The sequence below is a fragment of the Motacilla alba genome, chromosome 1 (genome assembly GCF_015832195.1).
Source record: "Motacilla alba alba isolate MOTALB_02 chromosome 1, Motacilla_alba_V1.0_pri, whole genome shotgun sequence".
Classification (NCBI taxonomy): domain Eukaryota; kingdom Metazoa; phylum Chordata; class Aves; order Passeriformes; family Motacillidae; genus Motacilla; species Motacilla alba.
This window is the reverse complement of record NC_052016.1, coordinates 91,135,800-91,148,377: the sequence shown is the minus strand read 5'-3', so window position 1 is coordinate 91,148,377 and position 12,578 is coordinate 91,135,800. Positions and strand designations below refer to the sequence as shown.

The following is a 12,578-nucleotide window of genomic DNA, read 5'->3' as shown; positions in this document are numbered from 1 at the left end:
GGCCTTCATGATACTTTGTGACTGGTTGCTGATTTTGAGTCACCTGGATTCAAATAATAATGAAGAAGCAGTTGGACTTCTAGGTTATCTTCCTAACACACAACTTCAGGAAAAACTGTTTTCATTTATCCAGGAACATGTTTTCATGGATAGAGAAGAGGAAAAAAAAGGTTAGACATCTTCATCACTGGAGAAACAATCTACTATTTTTGCTATCATTTGTCATCTGCAGTGAATGTATCAGGGAAGAGGGCTGGCCTTTCTTTTGTTGTTTTGTGAGTTGCTTTTTATTTTTTCTGGTTGAGCCTCTTTACAAACAAGCAAACAAAAATGTAGTTCTTTGATCTGTACAGACTGTGGATTAACCAACTTACCTGTATGATGAAAAGGGCTGAAGTAAAGCAGGGCTGGGTGAGTAAAAGTGTTTGGTGGACTGACTTCCATGGTCCAGATGATGGTGTTAGAGGAAAGCCTTGCAGTGTTGCAGTGTGTCAGTGCATGGACTCTTCTAAGCCATCAGAGTGAAGAACCAGTTGATTTTGATTTTGGGGCTGGTTTCACAGAATTTAGACTGGTTTGGGTTGGAAGGGACATTAATGATCATCTACTTCCAAACGCCTCTGCCATGGGCAGAGACACCTTCCACTAAAGGAGGTTGCTCAAAGCTCCATCCAGCCTGGCCTTCAGCATGGAATGGGGCACCCACAGCTTCTCTGAGCAACCTGTTTCAGTGTGTCACTATCACCACAGTCAAGAATTTTTCTTATGTCTAAGAAATAAATCTGCCCTCTGTCCATTTAAAGCCATTCCCCATTGTATCACTACAAGCTGTTGTAAGAAGTCCCTTTCCACCTCTCTTGTTGGCCCTGTTTAGGTACTTGAAGGTGCTACAGGGTCTCCCCAGAACCTGCCCTTCTCCGGGTGGAAGAGCTCCAACTCTCTCAAGCTGGTGGTGCTCTCACTAGGCAAGGTGCTCCAGCCTTCTGAGCACCTTCATGACCCTCCTCTGGACTCACTCCACCAGGTCCACATCCTTCTTGTGTTGGGGGCCCCAGAGCTGGGCACAGCACTCCAGCTGGGGTCTCACCAGAGCAGAGTAGAGAGGCAGAATCACCTCCCTCACCCTGCTGGCTGGCTGGTTTGGATGCACCCCAGGACACAGCTGGCTTTGTGGGCTGTGAGCACACATTTTTGGGTCTTGCTGAGCTTTTCATCAGCCAACACCCCCAAGTCCTTTCCCTCAGAGCTGCTCTCAGTCCAGTGGGAAATAGTATTTGTTGTTCTACTGCCTTTTTTTCAAACACGTTTGGATGCTGTATTGAGGTTGTAATTATGAAGGCTGGTTTCTTTTGGGAGTGTTTTGAAAATAGATTGTCCATTGTGATTCTGAGGACAAGTTCAAGTGCCATGCTTTGAAAAAACAAGTGTTGTTCTAGATTTCACTGTCTAACTCCTCTCATTCAGCTGTTCAGATGGAGTTCTTTGTTCAGTTTTGGGCACCACACTTCCTTAGGTTACAGTGTATAGGCAAGAACCACTGATGGGCAACATTGCATGGCCGAAGTTGTAATATGGAAATAGTAAGAGAATCTAAATTAGTAAATAGTAAAGATACAGTAGAAAAGATTGCACAAGTAGGTTGTAGTATCCTAGTTGTGGGAGTTATTGAAGCAGGTTATATTTCAGGATGTTTACGTTATGTATCTGAAACTGATAAAATTGATCCTGCTTTGGGTTAGATGGCCTGAGATCTTTTTCAAACCTTTATTCTATGATGCCTTCAATTTCTCAGTTCTCCCCCCAAAGGATCCCTTTCACCCCATTGCAGATTCCTTTCTGAATGAGTGATTTTGTGATGCAAGGTGTGCTTGTCTGTGTGCACAGCTGGCAGCTGTTTCATTCCAGTTTAAACTCTAACTTTCAGATACTTCTGATCAGTCATTTGCCTTATGTTCGTTTCCAGGCCCACAGTCATTCTAGAAGCAGAAACAGTCCACATGAAACAGTCCACACCAAAATTATAGGTCAGAGACTGAAGTCTTTTGGTAGTTGATAGTTGCACTTGCATGTGCAGCAGGAGAGAGTGTGTCTCAACTCTCCTGCTGCAACAAACTCTCCCCAGGCACCTTTGTAGCACTGTTGGAATACTCTTAAGAGTGTCTGTTTCCCGTGAGTTATCCAGCTAGTAACTAACTCATGCTCCAGACACTTGTTTTTAATGCTATTAAGTGACTTTTCTTCCTTTCACTCTTGTTGATAAGCACTTGGAGAATTTCATTGGAACTTGGAGAATTTAATTGGAACTCTTGCTGACTGTGTGTGAAAACTTTTATAGGGTTTCCAGTGAGTTATGTACTCTTTTCTACCATGTGTTTTATTCTATGAAAAAAAAAAAGGTGGTTGCAGTTTTTCAGGTCCCTTCCATTTGGTGTGTTTGTGCCTTTTATTCTACTTGCTGGTTCAGTTCTGTAGCTGTGAGCAGTGTTGTACTTGGAGATTCTGACTAGTAGAAATGCCAAAGTCTTGTGAAGATCAGAGTAGGAGACTGTGGAAGAAGACTGTTTTCACTGTTACCAACTGGAGCTTTGAAATGGGAATAAACCTGTGTTTTCTGATGTACACAGGAATTAGCACTGGCATCTGTTACTGAACAGCTGAGTCTGTGCTATTTGGTGAAAGTTGGTCATTTAAGCTGAGATACCTTGAATAAAGTAATAGAACAAAGCTTCAATGCTTTTGTTTCCCTAGATCTGACAGAAGAGGAAAAGGATGAAGCTTGCAAACTTGATGATTTGCACAAAAAGCGAAGTCTTCTGGCAGCATATTGCAAGTTAATAGTGTATAACGTGGTAGAGATGACTGCAGCCGCTGAGATCTATAAGTATTATGTGAAGGTAATGTTTTAGATAAGGTTGTTTTTCCTATCAGTGCATTTTAGTTTTTGAAAGTGTCTCCAATGTTTGTGATATATAGGGTGTTAATAAATGTTATGGCTCAGAGTCCTGGGATAATCACAAAAGGGCTATAGAATCAAGCAGGAGTGGGGCAGGTCTCCTCTCTTGGTTCCACAAAGGTACCTCATTGCGAACAAAGCAACTGAGAATTGAGGAGAGGACATGTCTGTCTGGACATCTGCTCCTCAGCTTCTCCAGAGGGGCCACTGCAGAGCAGTTTATGAGTGATTCATCTATTGAGGTTCTCACACTGAAGCGTTCAGCTTAATTCATACAGCTCACACAGTGCATAGGCAGGTGCCTACATTTCACATGAGTCCCAGGGTTTAGATGACCAGGATTTAGCCGCTCTGGAGGTTTCAGGAGGGCCAAGAACATCAGAGTTGGGCAGTTTCCTTGAGTCAACTGACAGAGCTTTAGAAATACCTGAATATGAATCTCGTTCTTTCCTTCATTGGCAAGCTCTGGTAAAGTACAGAAAGCTCTGTTTGTCCCCTGATGAGGCTTTGCTCTTTTTAAAGAATTACAATTAATTATGAATTAAGAATTGACAATCACTTGTTAATACTTAACAATTTCAGTGTAACTTTGATCCTCACATTACTCTTAAAGGAGCATACCATTTCTTTACATATGAAATATTATAAAAGATCCATTTTTTATCTTTTAACTTGCATATGCTCCTATTGGGAATGTTTTAGGAACTTCTTGTGTCACTTGAACAGTCATGTGGTTTGTGTTCTCCCAGTGCTAAAGAAGGGGAATGATAACTCTCAATTGTTTTGTTGCTGTTAATAGACCTACAGTGATTTTGGAGACATAATTAAAGAAACGTTAAGCAAGACAAGGTACAATGACAAAATTCAGAGTGCCAAGACATTGATTCTCTGTCTGCAGCAGGTAAGGTTGAGATTAAAGCAAGGGGCTAGGGGCTCTTATGATAGCTGTGTTCACAGTGAAGATTTTTACCTCCCATGCCATAACTATTCAAAATCATTAGAAAACCTAGTGACAGAATTTACTTCCTTCCCTGCACTTTCTATATGTATGTTGTTTTTGCATGTCATAATTAAAACTCCTTTCAAATCATTACACCTATCTTGAAAGGTGCTTTTGTCCACGATTTTTTGGTCATGTTTTTAATCTTCAAGTGCATAGTATACTAGAACTGATGTGAGATTACGAAGTGTTTCTTGGGACACGGTGTCTCTTAAGCTTAATAAATGGTAAGGATCTTATGCTGTGTTTTATGGACTACCTTAATTCCTTCTCAGTTGAGCAACCATGGATGTGCCTGTGTCTGGCCACTCCAACCCCTCCTGTATTTTCAGCTTTTTTTTTTTTTTTCTGGAGGAAAGTGGGTTGCAGCTCTTCTGAAGGGTCTCAGTTGCTGGGGCTTGCAGCTGCTGACTGATAGCCAGTTAGCTATTTTAGCAGCTGCTTTTGCCAGCTCTGCCCATGGCCAGAGCTGCTTCTAGCCTGGAGTCCTGCTGTAATCCAGAGAGCAGGCTCCTCCTGGGGATACTGACACATGAGCTTTGCTTATTTCACACACATTGCCGGGGGCTTAGATCTGTGAACCAGCCCTTGAAATCTGAGCTTAGATGAGTCTAAGCAGCATTTGGCTACATATATTCTGCTGACATAGTCAGGACTTTGTGTTTAGGTATCACATAGACAACAGGGCCTTTTTGGCCTTTGCCTGACCTTGAAAGTTAACAGGTTGATGAGAACAAGCTACTTCCATATTCTGTTAGAAAAAAAAACCCCAAAGCACAGTTAATTGAGCTCAAGATGTGCTTTTGACCTACTCTTACTCTCCGAAAGGGGACTATGGTGCTGCCAAACTTGCTGCTTTGTGTCTGCACTGTGCTACTCTGAAAGCATCTCAGGCAAATTAGGCCTCTGGGACTTGGTTCAGAAGACCCAAAAGGAGATGAGATCAGTGGGACCATCATCTTCAGGAATCAGTTTTCTGTTTATGCACATCATTTTTTATTTTTATTTTTTAATTTGTGCATGTCTGAGGAGCACAGCAGTGTCCTTTGTGTCTGTTCCTTCTTGTTGTTCCATTCAGTGCTTTAGAAGCACATGACTTACGTGCTCTCCTGTGAGGCTCCTGTCTGTGTTAGGTGGCCATGTCTGTCTCTCTGTCTGCCTGGTGCTTTGTTTGCCTGTAGGATTACCTGTGTTTGCTTATCTGAGACTTCTCTTGCAGCTGTTTCAGACACATGCAGAAAGCCAAGACAGCAGTAATGGTGTGGACTTCTCCTCTCCTTCCTTTGCAAACATCAAAGAACTTGCTCGTCGCTTTTCACTAACATTTGGTTGGGACCAAGTGAAATCTAGAGAATCTATAGCCATGATACACAAGTATGTGCCATGTAACATCATGTTGTCCATGGTCATTGCTTTTGTTAGTTGTCTCTTTAATCTGTTTTATTACTCTGTTCTTTTCTGTTTTTCTTTCAATAGGGAAGGGATTGAATTTGCTTTCCAAGGAGCTACTGGAGTAGATGGAAAATGCTTGCCTCCTAACTTGAGCTTTCTGTTAATCATCAGTGAATTTTCCAACAAGCTGCTAAAGCCAGACAAAAGACTAGTGTAAGTTTAGTTCTTGTACACCATCATACACAGTTTGTGATTTGTGTATCCCTGTACAAAGGACACTTGAACTTCAGTATGGCAGAATTTGCTCAAGGGCTCTTCAGAGAACCTCTGAAATCAGTCTTCCCCTCAGGCTGTTAGTTTGAGACACACTTGTTAAATTTTGTTGTAGTAGTAGTAGTTATTTCAGATTGTATGTGCAATAAGCATTCTAGATTTTTCTTACACATAGTTGTGGCCACATATGGCAGTTCTTCTAAAGGAATGGCTGTTAATTTGGTGGAAGAGATTTGTGACTTGACTGGTTTGTGGAGTGGCAGGAATGCTTTTCTGAACAGAAAAGTAAATCAAAAGATTGTGGAAGAAATAATGCAGGGATCATTATTTTGTAATTATCTATTTCCGCAGCTTCAGGCCTCAATTACGTGAATTCTATGGAACATATTTGGAACAAAAATATATGTGACGCTTTTCATAATATAGATATTTAAATCCAAGAATTTACTATTTACATAGGAATATGCCCATATCCAATGGGCCCGTGTTTTACAGTGATTTAAATATTTACATTTAATGCTATAAGAGTGATAGCCTTCTTTTGGCATTAGTGGGGTATTATGCACCTGCATGGAGAGATATATGGGTATGTATCTTATTCCCTTCTTCCCCTGCCTCAGCTCTGATCATTTTTGGGATGGAAGTAACATTGTTCCTTCTATTTGACCTTTAGCATTACTTCCTTAGTCACTGCTGTTCATTTTGCATCTGGATCTCTGCCCTTCAGTCTTTTAGTTACGGATACTGTAAAGAATAGGTATTTCCATTTTCCTGAGAGCAGGGACAGTAGGGACGTGGGACAGACACATCTGCCTTTTTGAATCTCTGAGCAAATCACTCTAGTAAACAACGAGTAAAGTTTTACTTTTGAAAGGAAGTCGGCAGAAATGGAGGAAGACCAACTGTCACATCTTTCTGAGCTCTGTGTAACTTGGTTGTTCCTGTGTCACTTTGTCTTTACATTGGAGGAGAACTTCCACGGGAATCATCAGCCGGGTTTTATGTAACATGGGTCAAGAATAGTAAAATGTCTGTTTTCCTGTTACTTCACATCATACAATTTATTAATGATTGCCATCAACACAATTCATATGGAAGAATTGATTCAAAGCTGGAATGCAAGATGCAGAAGAAAAATAGTCAACGTACACTGATTACAGACCCATAATCTGTGGGTATGGATAACTTCATTTGCTATTCTTGCATTTTTCTCAGATGAGAATCTTTGAGATCTGCTACTAAAATTGGTTTTCATAGAATCCATAGGACCTCACGGATCATCTAGTCCCAACCCCCCTGCCATGGGGAAGAACACACTTTCTACTAGATCAGGTTGCTCAAAGCCTCATCCAACCTGGCCTTGAACACTTCCAGGGATGGGGAGTCCAGAACTGCTCTGGACAATCTGCTCCAGTGCATCACCATGGTCCCAGGCAGGAAATTCTTCCTAATGTCTAATCTAAACTCACACTCAATTTAAAGCCATTTAAAGCCATTTAAAGCCTTGTCCTATCTCTACATGCCCTTATGGAAAGTCCCTCTCCAGCTCTCTTGTCAGCTCTGTTCAGGTACTCGAAGGTGCTGTAAGTCCTCCCCAGAGCCTTCTCCAGGCTGAATAATGCCAACTCCCTCAGCCTGTCTTCATAGGGGAAGTGCTCCAGGCCCCAGTTTGAACAGTTTCTGTATAACTCTGTCGATGTTGTCTGTATTTTAAAGCTTCTGTGGTGACACCTATGCAATAAGTACATTTCTATTAAACCATCCTTGAAAAACTGTCATTTTATTTACCCCCTGGAAGTAGTTTTTAATTAAAAAAGAGGAAAATAGTTAATTGTTGATGGGACAGATCAAAGCTAAATTCTGATTTTTTTTTCCTAGGACTATATTAAACCTCTTGATCAGATGATATATTCTGGAAGTATATTCCTGAATGTATCAGATGCATTTGATACATTCAGGTAGGTTTATTCATGGAAAAATTTTGTGGCAAATAACAGAACCTAGCAGGGAATGCACTTGACTTCTTACTGCTTTGAGCCTTCCCTCTGCTGGTGGGAACAAATGGGAAACAATAAAATTTGCTAGAAGGGAAATTGCAATTTATCCACAAGTACGTTCGTACTATGTTTCTAGAATAACAGTTTCTATTCTGGGAGGCCTTAAGTGCCTTCCAGAGGCTGGAGATTATATTTCCTCTTAGAAATATTTAGGTTTAGCTCCATCATAAATTATTGGATGGAATGTTTTAGGCCAACATGAACTTTGAGAAACAAACATCTGGTTATTTTCATTTTTCTTATTAATCATGGGATTGATGTCCTGGTCTATATGTTAACATATGTGAACGTACCTGTAACAGATGAGATACAGAATGTGGGCATTTGTTGGAAAGGACTATATTTCAACACCATCGAAGTATATGGACTTTAACCCTCTGCCCTGTAATTGCACAGGCTGTAGCAGTAAAATACCTGGCTTGTCAGTTGCTCTGTGCCACAAAATGCACGCAAGAAATGAATTGCTGAATAGCAAGCAGCATGAGGGGCCTGATTCCTGAATCAGTAGGAGTCTTTCCATTGACATTGATAGCAGTTGGATTAGACCCTGAAACTGTAGTTACAATACGTGCTTGTTTGAAACTAACAAATTCCATTACCAGGGTTTCTTGATCCCTGGGGCCCCCAGAGTCCAGGACTCTAATTGTTTTGGAGCCGGTGCTTACCCTGACCTCCTCTCAGCACTGGTTTTCTTGTTTTGCAAAGCAAATGAAACGTCTGATATTTTCCAGGCCACTCTCCTAATCAAAAAAAAAAAAAAAAAAAAAAAAGTTGCACAGGCTGGTGTTAAAACTGTCACTTCTGGTATTTGCTAAGGTGGGGTCTGTTTTAACAACACTGGGCTTGATTTTAAAGTGATGAACTGTAGCTGAAATGTGGTGAATATCCGGTTTCTAATCCTGAGTCAGACTTTGGTTTTCTTTTCTTATTGTTATTAAGTAGGAATGGGTCAGAAAGACTTTGTTGGAAATGTCCTGTTTTTCAAATAGAGTGTTTGAAGATGGCCTTTTTGCTCCAGGAAAAGTGATAGCTTCACCTGGGGTTCAGGAAGGCCCAATGTCAAATCTCTGGTCTGAATCAGACAGAACAAGGATTTGAGATAATGTTTCCCACATCCCATGTATTGTCACATCTGTAGAGCTATCTGAGAGTAATCTGCTTCCTGCAGACACTTGACATTTTAGTGAGAGAATTGGATTGAGTTTGAACTGATAATATAGAAAAATGGTTTAATTGGTTGTTGTTTTTAATTTTGACAGAACAGGCATTCATGGTATAAACCCCCATTGCCTGACCTGTACTGTTTCCTGTACTACTGAATCACAGGGAGCATCTCTTGCCTGGGATCTCCTTTGTGTCCATGAGGCAGAAAAGACCACCAGAAGAGATGAATCCTCACAGAATTTCTGCTCTGTTCAGGTTGCTACTGGCAGCAGCAATTGGCAGACTTTCCCTGCACAGGAAACTCTTTATAGAAGCTGATGTAGTTTTGTAATTTCTGTGGATCTTGTGTTGTTTCTAATGCTAAAAAATCAAGCACTCTTTTAGCTTTGAAGATATTTGCATTTTAAATAGATACTTCAGAGATGTCAGGTATTTCACAGAAAAACAGTGCCCTCTCTTCAACAGTTCTGTTTGCACCTTCGGAGAGTAAAGTGAAAATCCTTTCTTGCAATACCTGCCCCACATATTGAATGGAAGGATAGTGAGTTTCCTTATGTTGCTTTTGTTTTTGTTCCAGGTGCAGTTACTTACAGAGGTACGTAACAGAGCCACTGCCCTGCAGAGGAGACAAATGGCAGCCTTTGGTCTGGTACAGAAACTCTTTATTGGCAAATGAAGATGAGGAGAGCTCTGTTCTTGGCAGTTTGGGAGAGTGGCCCCCTGTGAGCTCATCTAAGACATCTTCTTTTAAAAGGAAATTGTCTAATGGTATGAAAACTTCCCAGTTCCTGATCAGCTGTATTTTTTTATCTGTCTGGAAAAGCTGCTGTATTTGCTATTTTGCTTTGCTGTAGCAAATTTGCACATGCTAAAATGTATTTCATGGTTTGCATTAGCAGTAGAGTACCACGGTGTGTTGGATTTTGGGGACTTCCCAGTTTGAACTGTGGTTTTTGCCTTCAGCTTTGTTGCTCTTACAGGTCCCTTGATCACTCAATAGCAGTCGGGTTGGGCTGAAGACTACGAGTGAGGAGAATTCAAGATTATCTGAATTCTGCTGTGTACTAACATCTGGCATTTGTCTGAGCCACTGAGACTTGGTTGATTGCTTTTAATTGTTAAGGACATTGTTGCTTTAGGCCCTGTAGATAATTGAGACAGGAGAGGTATTTCCAGAAGTCAATTCAGATCTTCAGGCCAGATTATCTGGGCCATTTTCTAGGGTTTTTCTCTCTGTTGAATTTCTAGGGAGCCTGTAAGATTGTCCTCCTACCTTAAAGAATTACATTTAGATGGGCTGCATCTAGGCTTTGGCAGCATTTATGGACTGCCAATCTGTAATGAAGTATTCACTGCATGGATATGGTGGGACTTAGTTAAAATGTAATAAAGCCATTATGAAAACAATTGCTAATAAAAATGATTAGTGTTATGGACATGTGCAGTTGTATGTGGAGAAAGGAAATTTTCCCACAGTGTCCTTTAGTTTCTTTCTCATTCTTTCCCATAAATCTTCTTTTCAGTGACTTGCCTTCAGAGAGCTTGTTCCTTTGTATCCCCAAAGGCCCTCCTTTCTTGAGCATTATATAGACTCAGCAGTACTGATAGCAGTTATGGACCAGGGCCAAGTTCATAAATCTAGATTGCAAAAATGACCAGTGGGCAAATTAAATGGATTTTCTTTTAAGTGGCTTTTAACTGTCTCTTTCAATAAAGGACTGCTTTGCTCCAGATGTCCTTTTGAGCTTGGCCCAATTGTTTCTCTGCTGTGGGGAACATACTGGAAATGTCTATCTCAAGACCTCTGAGGGTGAGGCTGAAGAATGACTGTTCACTCTCTGTTGCAGAGTCTTTGCCTGAAACCAGCCAGACTGAAGCAGGAAGCAAAGCCCCAGAACAGCAGTGTGTTTCCCAGCTTTCCTCTGCAGCAGGGAAAAGCAGAAAGAGGCTGAAATCTCAAGAGATGCACTTGCAGGAACATTTGCCATTCCTTTGTCCAGGAGGGATGCGTAGAAGATACTGGTGAGCGTTTGATGTCCTACAAGCTCCTTCACCTGTTATGGCATTGACACTTGGGGCCTCCCTATCCACCTTCTGTTTTTTTGTAATACTTCATGAGTTCAGGGTGTGTGCTCCTCCTGTCTTTCTTATGGGCTGTGTCCCAAGGGCAGGTTGGGTTTTTTTGTTTCCTCAGTCCAATGTCTACATCTGCTGCTTTCTCCTGCCACTGTCACAGGGCTTCTGTGCCTTCTTGGAGTAATATCAGGTGAGCAGAGAAAAAGACAAGGATGGAGGAAAGTTCCCTGTCCCACTTCCCGTGTCCAGATTGGAGATCTGTGGTGCTGGTTACTCTCGGGCTGTTTGCTGCAGCCAGACAACAAGTGTTTTCTGCATCTCTGGAAATGAAAGAGGATTCTTGTCTCTGCAGATCTGCTATTAACCACTGTGTACCCAGTGGCTTTCTTTTAGAGAAGCCTTGGTGTGCAGCATGCAGACATGCCACAGTGAAACCCCACACAACTTGGATGTGAGAGAGGTGTTGCAGAAATAGGGAGTCTGGAGTCTACTTTTGTGCAATCAAAGTGCTCAGTTGCAGTATTTTCCTTTAACTCAGTTAATTTATTGAGGTGTTAGATGCCATTTCCCCTATTAGTTGATAAAAGGTGAAACACAAATTCTGGGAAGATGCATACTTTTCCAGGTTTTGGGACACTTGTTAAATGAACCTGGAGAATACAAATAAAATAGAAAAAATTATTAAAAATGAGGCTAGCCCCTGTTTTAACCAGTGTTTGCTTTCTAAACTGCTTTATTGAAAATTCCTCAGAGCATAACTTGTTTCATACTGGGAAATCCTGGGCCAGTAACTTTAGGCTACCTTATATGGATATCAGCAGCAGATCTTACTATGTGAAATACCCTGCCTTAAGCACACTTGTGCCATGTGCAGCCTCTGTTATATCTCAAGACTTAGCTATTTCTTGGTTTGTTTTTCTTTTCCAGCAAAGATGAGGTTAAGACAGAAGATGTCCCCGAGGAGGGTCCAGAAGACACAATTGAAGATGTTGATGTCATTGGTACAGACCAGGTAATTCTGGCTGGTTTTCCAGCTCTGAGGACAGCTGTAGTTGAGGTGGGTCAGTGTCAGGTCAGAGTCTCCTGGGTAGCCATGCAGCAGCAAAGGGGGTTGCTCTTTTGTGGCACTTTTCCGTATGAGAAAAGGGGGATGCCCTCTTCCCTTTCCAGCTGCAACTGTAGTTTCCTCCTTCAGCTCAATCTACATTTTAGAGGCAATCCTTATTGTAGCATCTAGACATCCTTAGGTCATTTGTAAGGATTGAATGTCACTTAGGATGCATTAAGAGAAGGATCCCCTTTCTTTTTCCCCATCCTGTGAAGCTTCCTTGTTAAGAGCCATTTGCTGCAGTTGCTTCGTGTTACTGACACATTGCAGAGATAGCACTGCTGTGTAGCCTGCAGGGAATATCTGCTTCAGAAATGGTGTTTGCATTGTGCCTTTTGGCTTGAAAGACTCAGAATGTGTCTGATCACTGGACAGCCCTGGGCTCTTGCTGAAGTATTCCATGTTTCTTGCCCTTTTCCAGTCAAGGCTGTTGGGCAGATAAATTGTCCCCAAACAAACTGGGGATTTGAAGGGAAGCATGAGAACATTGTGGGTTTGGAGTGTCAACCAGCATAGCCAGGGGCTTGTCTCATGGGCATTGATTGCATTTGGGAT

At 41.5% G+C, this 12,578-nt stretch overlaps 1 protein-coding gene across 4 annotated transcripts in view; it reads left to right on the top strand.

Moving 5' to 3' along the window:
* LOC119709805 (cohesin subunit SA-2-like) overlaps positions 1 to 12,578 on the top strand; it is a 58,148-nt gene that overhangs the window by 43,692 nt on the left and 1,878 nt on the right. For all 4 annotated transcript variants that reach the window (XM_038158059.1, XM_038158051.1, XM_038158040.1 and 1 more), the window contains 8 exons: positions 2 to 170; positions 2,749 to 2,894; positions 3,753 to 3,854; positions 5,173 to 5,327; positions 5,430 to 5,558; positions 9,417 to 9,607; positions 10,687 to 10,861; positions 11,843 to 11,927. In XM_038158059.1, coding sequence (XP_038013987.1) covers positions 2 to 170; positions 2,749 to 2,894; positions 3,753 to 3,854; positions 5,173 to 5,327; positions 5,430 to 5,558; positions 9,417 to 9,607; positions 10,687 to 10,861; positions 11,843 to 11,927 — 1,152 coding nt within the window. The remainder of the gene's footprint in view (position 1; positions 171 to 2,748; positions 2,895 to 3,752; positions 3,855 to 5,172; positions 5,328 to 5,429; positions 5,559 to 9,416; positions 9,608 to 10,686; positions 10,862 to 11,842; positions 11,928 to 12,578) is intronic.